This window comes from Astyanax mexicanus, chromosome 16 (genome assembly GCF_023375975.1).
Source record: "Astyanax mexicanus isolate ESR-SI-001 chromosome 16, AstMex3_surface, whole genome shotgun sequence".
In the NCBI taxonomy this organism is placed as follows: domain Eukaryota; kingdom Metazoa; phylum Chordata; class Actinopteri; order Characiformes; family Acestrorhamphidae; genus Astyanax; species Astyanax mexicanus.
This window is the reverse complement of record NC_064423.1, coordinates 23,856,214-23,869,537: the sequence shown is the minus strand read 5'-3', so window position 1 is coordinate 23,869,537 and position 13,324 is coordinate 23,856,214. Positions and strand designations below refer to the sequence as shown.

Genomic DNA, 13,324 nt, shown 5'->3' with positions numbered 1-13,324 from the left:
TATTGACAAGTTCAGCACAGCTGTTAACTGAAATCCATTCCAGGTGACTCTACCTCAAAAAGCTGAAAAAAAAGTGAATAGGTAGTGAAAACAACTGAATTTATGTGTCCAACAGATGTGTCCATACTTTTGACTGGTACTGTATACAACATATATTAAATGTGAACTGGAATACTGGGCTTTTTGGAGAAAAGCTTTGTAATGGCCTAATTAGCTAATGAGCTAATACCATCAAACCAGCATCCGATCCAAATCAAAATGTGCTGTTGATTTGTTTGTGTTTATTCTTGGTTTTTTTTGGACAAACACTGAGAAGATAAGCAGCTTTACATATAATTTTCTCAGCACTCTATATGTGTTCAAGCCAAATTATCGTCATAGCCAACCCAAGTAATTATGAGGGGTGTGATTTAGCCAAAATATACAAATGCGGAAGACAAATAGAAATGTTTAATTATAAATCCAGGACATCTATGCTGAGAACTGTATTAATGCATAGGCCAGTGGTCTCCAGCCTTGCTCCAAGACTGCAATGTATGTACCTTCACACAGACTTTGCACTAAACCCTAATCCTCACATTCTCTGAGCGAGCCCAAAGAACGGGGTGTCCTAATGAAACCAAAGTGATTCTTATGCACAGTTGATTCCACTTGTTTAATCAGTTGGTCAGTCTTCAAACAACTGATGAAGTGTGTATGCTTGGCTGGAATCTAATCCTGCAGCAACACCAGTCCTTTGCGGAAAAGATGGAACAACCCGGCCACTGAAGAACCATTCTGTAAAAAAACTTTACATTAAGTGAAGTAAGAGTGCATTCCAACATGATCTAACTGTTTTTATACGTCCTTGATTAGCTGAATTAGTTTTTTTTTTTTAGATTTGACCTGGAACAGATCAGAGAACTGGGGAACGGATTGGGGACCACTGTTATGGGCTTATCCAAACAATAATGGGCTCCCAATAATGGGAGTTTAGACTAGATCTTTGTCACACTTTCAGGCCTCCCCTCTGTCTCCACTGACTGCAGGAACTCCCATAACTCCCATAATGCACCTTTCCTTGTAATATGTTCCTGTCATTCTCAATAGCACTAGTCACCTGACTACTGACTAGGTTCTACCCTGCTGTATTATTTACCAAATCCACCATTAAAGCTCATTATTGTTTTTACATAAACAAGCATCTGACCTTTCCACTAGATCTGACCACCTTGAAATGTTTCTGCCAGGATTTGATTGGATTTAGCCACAGCAGCATTAATGAGGTCAGGTGCTGATATTGGATTATCAGTGTCGGATTACAAATGCCATACTTACTTGTAGGTAACTTAACCTAAATGCATTCATAGGTGCTTTAACACTGCACAGAATGTAGTTCTACTACCTCACAGCCCAAAGCTGAAGAGCACATTAGCCATTGGCAGATTCAGGCTGTTTAAAGGGGCACAACAAAAATAAAAAGTATACCCCACCTATGATGCCTCATGTATAACAAAATAGTCATCATCCTTGATTAAATGCAGCATTATGCAAGAATCCCTATGTCTTGCTTCTGGGCTACCCCTAGAGTCAGGAAGGAAAAGCACATTTACACGCATTTCTGGACAAGCTGAGAGATACAGAACGGTCACAGGAAAAAAATCATAATTTGGAACACTGCCAAGTAGAGGCAGCATAGAGGGCACTTCATAATGGCAGCCTTTTCTATTAAAGGGGCACCCAAAGAAGGGCACCCAAAGAAGGAAACCTGATCGATTTTTTAGCTCTAAAGGGCACATAATCATATATGGTTGCGCAAGAGTTCAGTTCAAAGAGTTATTTTACTCTCATATGAAGGGCAGTCAATAGAGCATTTTGGCTTAGTTTGCCACTTTACAGGGCACCTTAGTGATGCTTTTTTAATCATGAGGGCATCGGGTTGGCAACACTAGGCATTGGGCATGAGGACTTTAAGCCTATACGCAGCTGCTTTAGTGCATCCCATTTTGTTGCCAACATTACTGTACATAAGAAAGTAAATGAATTCTATATATAGACAGGGTGTCTGGCTGCTTAGTGTTTAATTCAACAACCTTTGTGTACTGACAAACTTACTTGAAAGAAGTACTTGATTTGAAATTCAAAATTTGTGTTTCTAATTTTTATCCTTTTTTTCTCCCAATTTACACAGCCAATTACCCAACTCACTCAGTAGGACTTTCTCTATCAGTAGTGATGCCCCAACACCAGGAGGGTGAAGACTAGCACATGCCTCCTTCGATACATGTAAAGTCAGCCAATGCCTATTTTTGAACTGCTGCTGATAAACTTTGAACTTGCTGAGTAGCATCACAGTGCGCTCAGAGGAAAACGCAGCGACTCGATTCCGATACATCAGCTCACAGACGTCTTGTGTTGAGCAACATTACGAGTTGGAGTGATGTGGGGAGAGAGCGCCATCCACCCACCCAAAGAGAGCAAGGCCAATTGTGCTCCCTCTGGTAGCTGATGGCAAGCTACATGAACAGGATTCGAACAATCTCCTGAGCAATCTCCTGATCATAGTGGCAGCGCTTTAGACCACTGGACGACTCAATTTTTTTACGCAAATTTGATCTCAATTTAATTGTGCTTTAATACCAAGCAATACAAACAGTCTCACTGTATGATTACTTTTACACTGCCCTCTTCACAGTGAGGCTTATTGTACGATTGTCGTGTGCTGACACATTTATGTTAAAACTGCTGCTGCTGCTCATGCTGAATTAGTTCTCCATCTCCATTAGCTGTCTAGCTTCTCCTTTGTCCATCTCTGCAGTCCATGCAGCCGCTGTGTTTTACAGTGATGACTGATATCTCATTCTCTTTTACTCCCTTTCACTTTGATCTGTCGTCTGGGATCTCTGTTCAAGTTTAATGGCAAGTGGTTGGCTGTAGCAGAGGTTTATATATATATATATATATATATATATATATATATATATATATATATATATATATTTGCGGCTCTTCTCAGACTGTTTAAAAATTCATAGAGAGAAGAAATGTTCATATACATTCACTCCAGTGAATTCTTTCTTTATCACAATTCAGCTGTGTTACACTCATCTCAGAACAAGACAGGATTGCCTCAGAATTCATATAGCAATCACTAGCGGTATGTCTGCAAGATATCGACACAGCTCTAAGAAATAGATCTTTAGATTGAGCCCAGGAGATCTTTACTTTTTAGGAGTTCAAGTCTATGTATGATTTCTACAGATCTTTCTATTATCAGCTGCTTGTTTGAGGCCCTGCTACAGAATTTCAGGACTTTGACAGGGCCACTCTATATTCTAAACTATACAAAATTAACTCTGCCATTTAAATGTTTTGCAACCGTCATGCAGAACATTTAGCCCGAAAAAAGGTGGAAGTTTTTCAACAGTGAGTTGACATAATCGACAATGTTGATTATAAAAAATCCATTGTATAAATCAGTTGAAAAACTACTTGTACTGTTATTTGTATTATTTTAATTAATTTATAAATTTGTATGTGATTGGCAACATTTTTGCTACAAATACAACTGATGATTGTATTATGACTAATTAACTTATCTGAAAAACAAGCATCAGATTAGTCGACCCCTAAAATAATGATAAGGGACATCCCTAGTTTCCAACCACTACTGTTATGTAAAAAAAATGTAGATGAGCAGAATCAAACGAATCATTCTACAATCTGTTATAGTATATTTATGGTGTTTGCTGTTTAGAGATGCCAGGCAGGATAAGCAGTTGCCAACCTTATGATTCATGAGGCCTAAAATCTCTGTGCCACCCTGACAATAGCCCTATCCGGACGGGATTAGTTTCTCCGGGGGTCCCGGGGTAATTTTCTATTTTCAGGGGGTCCTGTGATTTTATTCCCGTCCGGAATGACCATGTATGTGTTTTTCTCAGACGTCCTCTAAGATAGTTACAGGCTGAATCACTGAAATACTGTTTTTCACTAAACTCTGTGGTCTTCTTGTAATTTTATTTCTGTCCGGACGCAGCCATTTAGCTATTTGTCCACTGCCACGCACGGAGATCTGCGTAAACACAACAGCGAGTGGAAATGGAGGAGCTACTGAATCACCGGTCCTCCTGTTTTTTCAATTACTTTTCCACATTGCAAAAGTTTTATCACTGAGTAGTAGTGTGAAATATTTTTCACAGACGTCCCCCTGAGAACCTAGTCCCGTCCGTATAGGGCTACCCTCTGAAAAGCAACGTTTCTTGATTTGACTATCTATAGTGCCAATCATTTCCAGTCAACCCCTGCACTCATTTAGAGCAACTTAAATTGGAATTACTTGTAGATGAATGCAATGTTTAGAGTCTAGCCCATGTACCCTGATGTAGTGTAGTGTTCTTGCCTGGCCAGGACAATAGTCTGCCACTGAGGAAGTGTGCATTATGGCTCCTTAAGTAACAATGTTTTTTTCACATCCTGAGACAGCAAAATATTCAGTGGTATTACATTTATCTATTTCATTTTTGTTGTTGTATTTCCCATACAACAATATATTTAATCACAAAAAAATATGATTGTGGACATAAGAGCCTTAAAATGTTCGGAAATGGTCCTGTTAATAAATGCTATATTACGTGGTTATTATCAGTAGTTAGACAGTCAGTTATACATGCAGATTTAACAGAAACAATATTGATGTGACTAAATTTGATAAGCTAGGCTGAATCTGTGTGAACTTTCTAACACTTACGACTGCATGCAGTGAGAGCCCTTGTGGCTTAAAATACTGTTGCAAGAGTAATAACGCCACCTGCTGGAACTGTCAAGACATGCTCGGTGTAAGGCTTTCTTATATAATGTGGTTTATTACAACAGCTCATTATGACTCCACAAAAACAGTAATAAAAATCAGTTCATTTCACAATCAGGATTAGTTTCCCAGACACAGAAACTTGAGACCTAATGTACTGTAAGTAATATTAATAACACGGTAATATTAAAACTGTTATTACGAGATTATTATATAAGAATAATTATTGATGTACAATATGCTTCCAAAAACAGTGTGTATGGATCATTTGTGAGGAAATGGTTCAGTTTCTGGACTGATGACACTTAACAAAGCAGAGTTTTGTGTTGAATATGTCATTGAAACATTGTAATTAAATAAAATCAAACAACCTAATGCAGTGAAGTTTACTAAGTCAGAGACATACCATCAGAAGTGCAAATGTCATATATTTATTTTTTATTTAATTTATTGTGTAGATAAACATCTAGATATGTACTAATATATACAGTGTTGCAAATATAAGTTTTTCATTCATATCACTTAGCCCTAATTACTGTACAGTACAGTATTATCTCTATTGGCATTACATTCAACTATAGGTTTTTCTTTCAATTAATTTGCAATTAAATGCACTTACTGTATGTCCTTGTGCACAATATTCTACATACTAATTACCCAGCAAAAATTGTCACTTTACGACAACATTGTAACAACCTTTTGTTTTGGAGCTCATTTAAACAGTGTCACAGTGTTAAAATGCCCTGTTGAAATGTTCTAAAATATATAATGTTTTCTATTGTCAGGTCATAAATAATGGAGCATGATTAACATATACTGGATTCAGATCCATTGACTAGAAAGACTGGAGAATCCACTGTGTTTTATTTTACAAAACCAGTTTGAGACCACTTTTGCTTTTGTAAAGTGGTGCACTACCATGCTGACAGTAGTCGTTAAAAGATGGTGGTCATCCATGGGGTGCACATGGTCAGCAACAATACACAAATAGGCTGTGCCATTCTACTGATAAATGATTGGTATTCACAAGCCCATGGAGCTTTTTAGGAGGATGCCAAGTCAGCTGCACTCTGTGTTTGCCTGCTATTGTGTGCCATACCTGACAACCTGGGGTGTGGAAATAGGGTTGGGGAATGAACAGTGGGAAGGGCGGAATCAGAGAAAAAAAAAACACAAAAAGATTTCCACTCCATAACATACAGTTCAAAAAACGAAAAGGTTTCTTAAGTACTGCTGTTAAGAAATGCCAGTACTCAAAACTTTCTGCCCACATGTTTTACTTTCGAAGGCAGGGTAGAAAGAAATAGAACCTTACATTGTCTATGTAATGACAACTCACAGCTAGATATGGGTGTTAAGCTGTGTTATCATTAGCTGTTAACATTTTGGCTAATAAAACAGAAGGCTAGATTACTAAACTTGGATTTTGGCATGACTGAGTGCCTTCCTGCCTCAGACTCCTGTCTAAACGGGGAACATTTTATGAGTTAGTACAAAAAAATATAGGTTTGGGGGTTTTGATTTGGCCTCATTTAGAGCTCTGTTTTATTATTACTGGGTTTAGCTTTTGAATGAGGATACCACAGTGTGTAAGGTCCAGTGTTTCAAGCTAACATTGTTTATGTAGAAAACATGATAAACAATTCTAGTTTTATTAAGGAGTCAGTTATGTATGAGCAAACCTCTTAATCTAGCCCATAGGGCATTTTACTGTAAAGGAAATGCCAGGTCAGCTACACTCTGTCTTCCTGCTATTGTGTGCCATACCTGGCAGCCCGGAGTGTGGAAATATGGCAGAGGAATGGATAGTAAGTGGAATCAGAGAATAAAACATAAATAGATTTCCTCTTAATAACATACAACATTCAAAAAAGTGTTAAACTGTGTTGGATTCAGACAGTGCCGCACTGCCTCAGAATCCTGTCTGAACAGGCACCACATACTGGTCCTTGGCCTGTTTCAGTTTTAATCTGGGTTTAGCTTTTGAATGAGGACACAGAAGTGTTTGAGGTTCGTGGTTTACCGCTTCAGTGTACTGAAATCTAGTTATAGCCTATAGCCTGACTATGCCCAGATATAGTTCCATTCTACAGCACCTTCAATGTAAGCCTATGTAATGTAACTGAGGGTCAGCCAGTCAATGTGCTCACTACACACTAGTTAGCAAAGCGCCCTAGTTAGTTCAGAAGCTAGTTTTCATATTGGCGCGCGCCCGACGCCATCACGTGAGGCTGTTACGTCGGGCGCGCACCCGCTATATATACCTACGTGTTGACGTCAGCGGTCTCTTCCCTGCCTATGCCCCGGTGAGGTGGGCAGCGTAACTTGTGTCTGTTTCTCCACACAGCGAATCCCAAAACATCCGTCAACATGGTGAGTCCAGAGACGAGTTTTCAATCCCGTTGCTTTAGGACGTATTTATATGAGATGACCGTGTGTATATTCGATAAGTTAGAGGACGTTAAATGTTTTATTTTTTGATGTGATGGCAGGCTAGGGCCAGTTCAAAATGGCAGCCGCCCTATTGTGTATGTTTTAATGCAGTTTATTGAACCGAACAGAAGCTAAAATGTTACATTTTACATACGTGTTGGAGTGGAAGAGCGCTTTTCTGTTATATAAACGGTAAATTTAACCTCATTTAGCCGTAAACCGAGTACGTGGCGCAGTTTGCCGGTTGCTGGCTGCTACTGCTGTTGCTAGTACGTGAGCTAGTTAGTTAGCTTTCGAGCTAGCACTGCATATGTATAGTTGACTATAAAACGTGATCGGAAAAAACGTTTTATAAAGTCTTTAAATTGTCAAACTGAGTCAGTTCTGTATGAGTAGACTTCTTAATATAGTGCGGAGTGTTTATTCGTGAGTTATTGTCCTGTAAAATATATTAAAATGTTAGCCGGCCCGCTTGTCCCCCGCTATCTTTGTTACACGTGGCCTGTTGCCGGCTGTTGTGGCGCAGGTCGAAAGCTGCTGCTGCTGTTTGGCTGCTTTCTCTCGCACCAGATTCCAGCGAACGAGGCATCGAAATTCTCCGTTTTAGAAACTGCTCAGTTTACAGCTGGCCACTAAGCAGCCTGTTCTGGTGATCAATACCTGTTTATACTGCTGATGAAAGTAAAGACGCTAGACATCACGCCATCCATATCTTTCGCCATCTGCAGTGACTTTGCCACCTTGGGTGCGGTTCTGATTATGTCAGCAAACTGCTGGGCCTCAATTGCGTTTTGTCGTCAGTACAATGCCAGACAAAGTGCCAGGTGTATAATGGGTCAAATAGGGACATTGTTTTCTTTTCATTCTGTTTCAATCCCATTGATTTTGTCTTTCTGTGCCAACTCCTGATTTCTTTTTTTGTTTTTTATTTTTATTTTTTTGTCCATAGGTGAACTTCACCGTAGACCAGATCCGTGCCATCATGGACAAAAAGTCCAACATCCGTAACATGTCTGTGATTGCGCACGTCGATCATGGTAAATCAACTTTGACTGACTCGCTGGTGTCCAAGGCTGGTATCATTGCTTCATCTCGTGCAGGAGAAACACGCTTCACTGACACAAGAAAGGATGAGCAGGAGCGCTGCATCACCATCAAGTCCACGTTAGTATAATTTAATCTTTTTAATTTAAGATCAGGATTTGTTAATTGTCTGCATGACATTACACCACTAAATATTGGACTTCTATCCAAAAATTACATAAGATTTCATGTTTAATAAGGAACATTATTATTAAAGCATAATTGCAGTAGAAAACCTAAATTTCAGTAAATTTTCCTGAACACAAATCAACACAGTTAATGTCTTCAACCTTTAGTTTCGCTATGTTTGTGTTTCTTATGTATATTTTCAAACGTTTGGTTTGGAATTTGGTTGATTCCTGTTACTAATCTGGAACTAAGTGGAGTAGTGAGTGAACAGGCAGCGTCCAGCCCGAGTGTCCTGTGGGAGACTTCAGAGCCCTCAAAATTTCAGAATGTAACCGAGTAAAATTTTACTGCAGAAAAGAGGGGTTTGTAAAACCTAGACCTGTAGCCTGTATACAGGACAGGCATTTTAAGGAGTTAAAATTTTGTCTCTCGTTGTATAGTTTCACACTTAAAAGATGTTGTGGTGGTGATTCAGTGCTTGATGTTTAATCTCTCTTCTACAGGGCCATCTCTTTGTATTATGAGCTAACTGACAACGACGTGGCCTTCATCAAGCAGTGCAAAGATGGCGCTGGATTTCTGATCAACCTGATTGACTCCCCTGGGCACGTTGACTTCTCTTCGGAGGTGACAGCTGCCCTGCGTGTCACCGATGGAGCCCTGGTGGTGGTTGACTGTGTGTCTGGTGAGTGCAGTGTTTTGTAGAGATCAAAATGAGTAATTGTATTATAGCATGTTGGTTTAGGCTAGGCTACAGGTCCCTGCAGTGACCATGGCATTGTTTAAGACTCAGCTACTCAAGCTGTGCTGAGCTGATACGTGTTTAAGTTAGTTTTACTAACTGAACCAATTCTCTCTCTTCAGGTGTGTGTGTGCAGACTGAGACCGTGCTCAGGCAGGCTATTGGAGAGAGGATCAAGCCTGTTCTGATGATGAACAAGATGGACCGTGCCTTGCTGGAGCTGCAGCTGGAGCCTGAGGAACTGTACCAGACCTTCCAGCGTATTGTGGAGAATGTCAATGTCATCATTTCCACCTACGGAGAGGATGAGAATGGACCAATGGGCAACATCATGGTGAGAACTTAAAGACCTGAGAAGGGCTGGTTATCTGAGGAGATGCTGGTACTGTTAGGAATGTTATCTGCCCAAGTCTCCTGATCTTTAGTGCAGAATTGAGGGTAAATAATTAGCATAAAAAGCTGAAGTGAGGTACTGAATATTTAATGAAAGTCTGGCATATCCCCAGTTATGCACTCTTCTTGGAGTAGACAATATGGCCCTAAAACCGCCATTTTACATTATTAGTGGTGATTTTATTCAATTTAAAGAGCACTACTGCAACAAACTGAATTGTGTTTTTTTTTTTTTTTTTTTTTTTTTTTTTTTTTTGTTGGATACATATCTAGATATATGTACTGGGGAAATGTATTTTGCAACAAACAACCCAAAAAATATCCCAATGGCCCTAAAATATAATTTAAGGATGTTTTTGCGATGATTTAAAAAAAAAAAAAAAAGTTCGATATTACAATATGGTACACCACTAACATATTAGAGGCTGAAGGATTTAAGTGATGTTGATCCTGAATTATTATTTTTTTTTATTTTTTTATAAAGATTGATCCAGTCGTGGGAACAGTTGGATTTGGATCTGGACTGCACGGATGGGCCTTCACCCTCAAACAGTTTGCTGAGATGTACGTGATGAAGTTTGCTGCTAAGGGTGATGCCCAGCTGGGACCAGCAGAACGCTGCAAGAAGGTGGAGGACATGATGAAGAAACTGTGGGGTGACAGGTAAGGCTTAACTTTTATTTTGGAGTATGTGGAGTGCAATCATAGGATTGCACTGTGAAGATTCTTTTTAACAACTGGTGCATAAAAGTGACTTTTTTTTATTGTGTTTTAGGTACTTTGACCCAGTCACTGGTAAATTCAGCAAGAGCCCTAATGGACCAGAGGGCAGGAAGCTCCCCAGAACTTTTGCCCAACTCATCTTGGACCCCATCTTCAAAGTAAGCAATTGTGCAAGAATTGTCAGTCAATGACTAGTCAAGTACACTTGCAAATGATGACTTGAATTCTTCACTTTGACCTGACTGTCCAGTGGTGATAGACTTCAATCTGATTCCTACTGCCAATTAAATTTTCTTTAGCTAAAGTTCAAAGTAATGTCAAGTTCATAATGTTTCTGTTCTTCCCAGGTTTTTGATGCCATCATGAACTTTAAAAAGGATGAAACTGCCAAGCTGATTGAGAAATTGGACATCAAGCTGGACGCTGAGGATAAGGAGAAGGAGGGCAAGCCCCTGTTGAAGGCTGTGATGCGTCGCTGGCTGCCAGCTGGAGAAGCCCTGCTTCAGATGATCACCATCCATCTTCCATCTCCTGTCACTGCTCAGAGGTATCGTTGTGAGCTCCTGTACGAAGGACCTGGAGACGATGAGGCTGCAATGGGTATGTTTGACTCTGGTTTATGTAGCTCTTCATAGGCTTTACATTTTTTGGTGGCAAGAATGGAAAGTTTGTGACTTGGCTGGTTTTGTAGAGTTTGGAATAAGTTGTTAGTTTACTTGATTGCAATTGGCAAAAGATCTTGACTTTTTTTTTTGTACTGTCATTTCACAGGTATCAAGAACTGTGACCCTAAAGCTCCCCTAATGATGTACATCTCAAAGATGGTGCCAACTACCGACAAGGGTCGTTTCTATGCCTTTGGGCGTGTCTTCTCTGGCTCTGTGTCCACTGGCCTGAAGGTGCGCATTATGGGACCAAATTACACCCCTGGAAAAAAGGAGGACCTTTACCTCAAGCCCATCCAGAGGTTGGTATATGCAGTTTGTGGCGAACTTGTCAGCGCAAGTATTGTGCTTTACCAGTGTTTCAGTCCTGAAGGTGCTCTGTTCTGTACTTTCGGTGTTTTTCCCTGCTCCCAGCACAGCTGTTTTGGGAGTGTGGCAATCCACTGAAGTGTGTAGGACATGATGTCTCCTAAACCATAATTGAGACATTGGACTAAAGTCAAACTTTGCAATGAGCCAAACTGCCTTTGCAAGTTTAAGAATTGTGCTTTGCATAGATTCCTCCTTCTACCACAAATTTAAGATGACTGTTTTATTTCAGGACCATTTTGATGATGGGTCGCTATGTTGAGCCTATTGAGGATGTGCCCTGCGGAAATATTGTGGGGCTGGTAGGCGTGGACCAGTTTTTGGTGAAGACCGGGACCATCACCACCTTTGAGCAAGCCCACAACATGCGTGTGATGAAGTTCAGTGTCAGCCCTGTGGTGAGAGTGGCAGTAGAGGCCAAGAACCCTGCCGACCTGCCCAAGCTGGTGGAGGGTCTAAAACGTCTGGCCAAGTCTGACCCCATGGTACAGTGTATCATTGAGGAGTCTGGAGAGCACATCATTGCTGGAGCTGGTGAGCTGCATCTTGAGATCTGCCTGAAGGATCTTGAGGAGGACCATGCCTGCATTCCAATTAAGGTACTGCTAATTCTAAGTTGTTACTGCAAGTGGGAATATGCAGTCTCAGCTTTTAGTAACCTATAACATTTCCCCCCAACAGAAATCCGACCCAGTTGTGTCTTACAGAGAGACCGTGTCTGATGAGTCCAAAATCATGTGCCTGTCTAAGTCTCCAAACAAGCATAACCGTCTGTTCATGAAGGCTCGTCCCATGGCTGAAGGCCTGCCCGAAGACATTGACAAGGGTGACGTCACAGCCAGGCAGGAGATGAAGGCCCGTGCCCGTTACCTGGCCGAGAAGTACGAGTGGGAGGTAACAGAGGCCCGTAAGATCTGGTGCTTCGGTCCTGACGGAAATGGCCCCAATGTTCTGGTGGATGTGACTAAGGGAGTGCAGTACCTTAATGAGATCAAGGACAGTGTTGTGGCTGGTTTCCAGTGGGCCACCAAAGAGGTAAGCCTTGTAGTGACTTAATTGCATAGTTTTGTTGTTTTCAGTTGTCATGCACTGGTCTAAAGCAAATTGTGCCTCTCCCAGGGTGTGCTGTGTGAGGAGAACATGCGTGGTTGTCGCTTTGACATTCATGATGTCACCCTTCATGCTGATGCCATCCACCGTGGTGGTGGCCAGATCATTCCTACAGCCCGCAGAGTGCTTTATGCCTGCCAGCTCACAGCTGAGCCCAGGCTTCTTGAACCTGTCTACCTGGTGGAGATCCAGGTAAGTTTGGGTAGTCATTCTTAAAATTTTGTGCTCCTTGTTTTAGTACAAGCCTGAGTCTAATGGTCCTTTTTCTCTCAGTGTCCTGAGGCTGTTGTTGGTGGCATCTATGGTGTACTGAACAGAAAGAGAGGTCTGGTGTTTGAGGAGTCCCAGGTTGCAGGAACACCCATGTTTGTGGTCAAGGCCTATCTGCCTGTCAATGAGTCTTTCGGTAAGCTGCTTTTTTTTTTTTCCTCCCCCTTTCCCCCCTCTTCTCTCTCTCCCAAACTCTTTCCCCACGATACTCCTTAAGCTCCAGGAAACTGTGGTATTAAGCTCAGTACTTTTTGTTCTTTCTAGGATTCACCGCTGACCTTCGCTCCAACACCTCTGGCCAGGCCTTCCCACAGTGCGTGTTTGACCACTGGCAGATTCTGCCTGGTGATCCCATGGAGCCAAACTCCAAGCCAAGCCAGATTGTGGCTGACGCACGCAAGCGTAAGGGTCTCAAGGAAGGTGTTCCAGCTCTGGATAACTACTTGGACAAATTGTAAAGCTCCTGTTTCATTCCTTTTCCTTTCCCCACTCCCCTTCCCCCTCTATTGAGGGACTGGACTGTACAGAACACATGAGCACTAATGCTTGCCAAAAGTAAAGACAACATCTGATCAATAAATCTAAACATTAATAAAGTACAATAAAAATTGTGCTGGA

The 13,324-nt window shown here is 41.1% G+C and overlaps 1 protein-coding gene across 1 annotated transcript; it reads left to right on the top strand.

Moving 5' to 3' along the window:
* Nucleotides 1-7,050: 7,050 nt before the first annotated feature.
* On the top strand, nucleotides 7,051-13,317 carry LOC125782162 (elongation factor 2-like). Its single transcript, XM_049465243.1, has 13 exons — nucleotides 7,051-7,162; nucleotides 8,172-8,386; nucleotides 8,938-9,119; nucleotides 9,299-9,510; nucleotides 10,054-10,232; nucleotides 10,345-10,450; nucleotides 10,640-10,892; nucleotides 11,064-11,259; nucleotides 11,559-11,925; nucleotides 12,008-12,361; nucleotides 12,446-12,628; nucleotides 12,710-12,842; nucleotides 12,971-13,317. Exons 1-13 carry the CDS (start codon nucleotides 7,160-7,162, stop codon nucleotides 13,162-13,164), a joined length of 2,577 nt encoding a protein of 858 aa, XP_049321200.1. The 5' UTR covers nucleotides 7,051-7,159; the 3' UTR covers nucleotides 13,165-13,317.
* Nucleotides 13,318-13,324: the final 7 nt, after the last annotated feature.

Excerpts from the sequence above, each read along its gene's own strand:
- LOC125782162 (XM_049465243.1), top strand. Across the intron at positions 9,120-9,298 it reads GGTGGTTGACTGTGTGTCTG|GTGTGTGTGTGCAGACTGAG; the intron begins GTGAGTGCAGTG and ends CTCTCTCTTCAG. Across the intron at positions 9,511-10,053 it reads GACCAATGGGCAACATCATG|ATTGATCCAGTCGTGGGAAC; the intron begins GTGAGAACTTAA and ends TTTTTTATAAAG.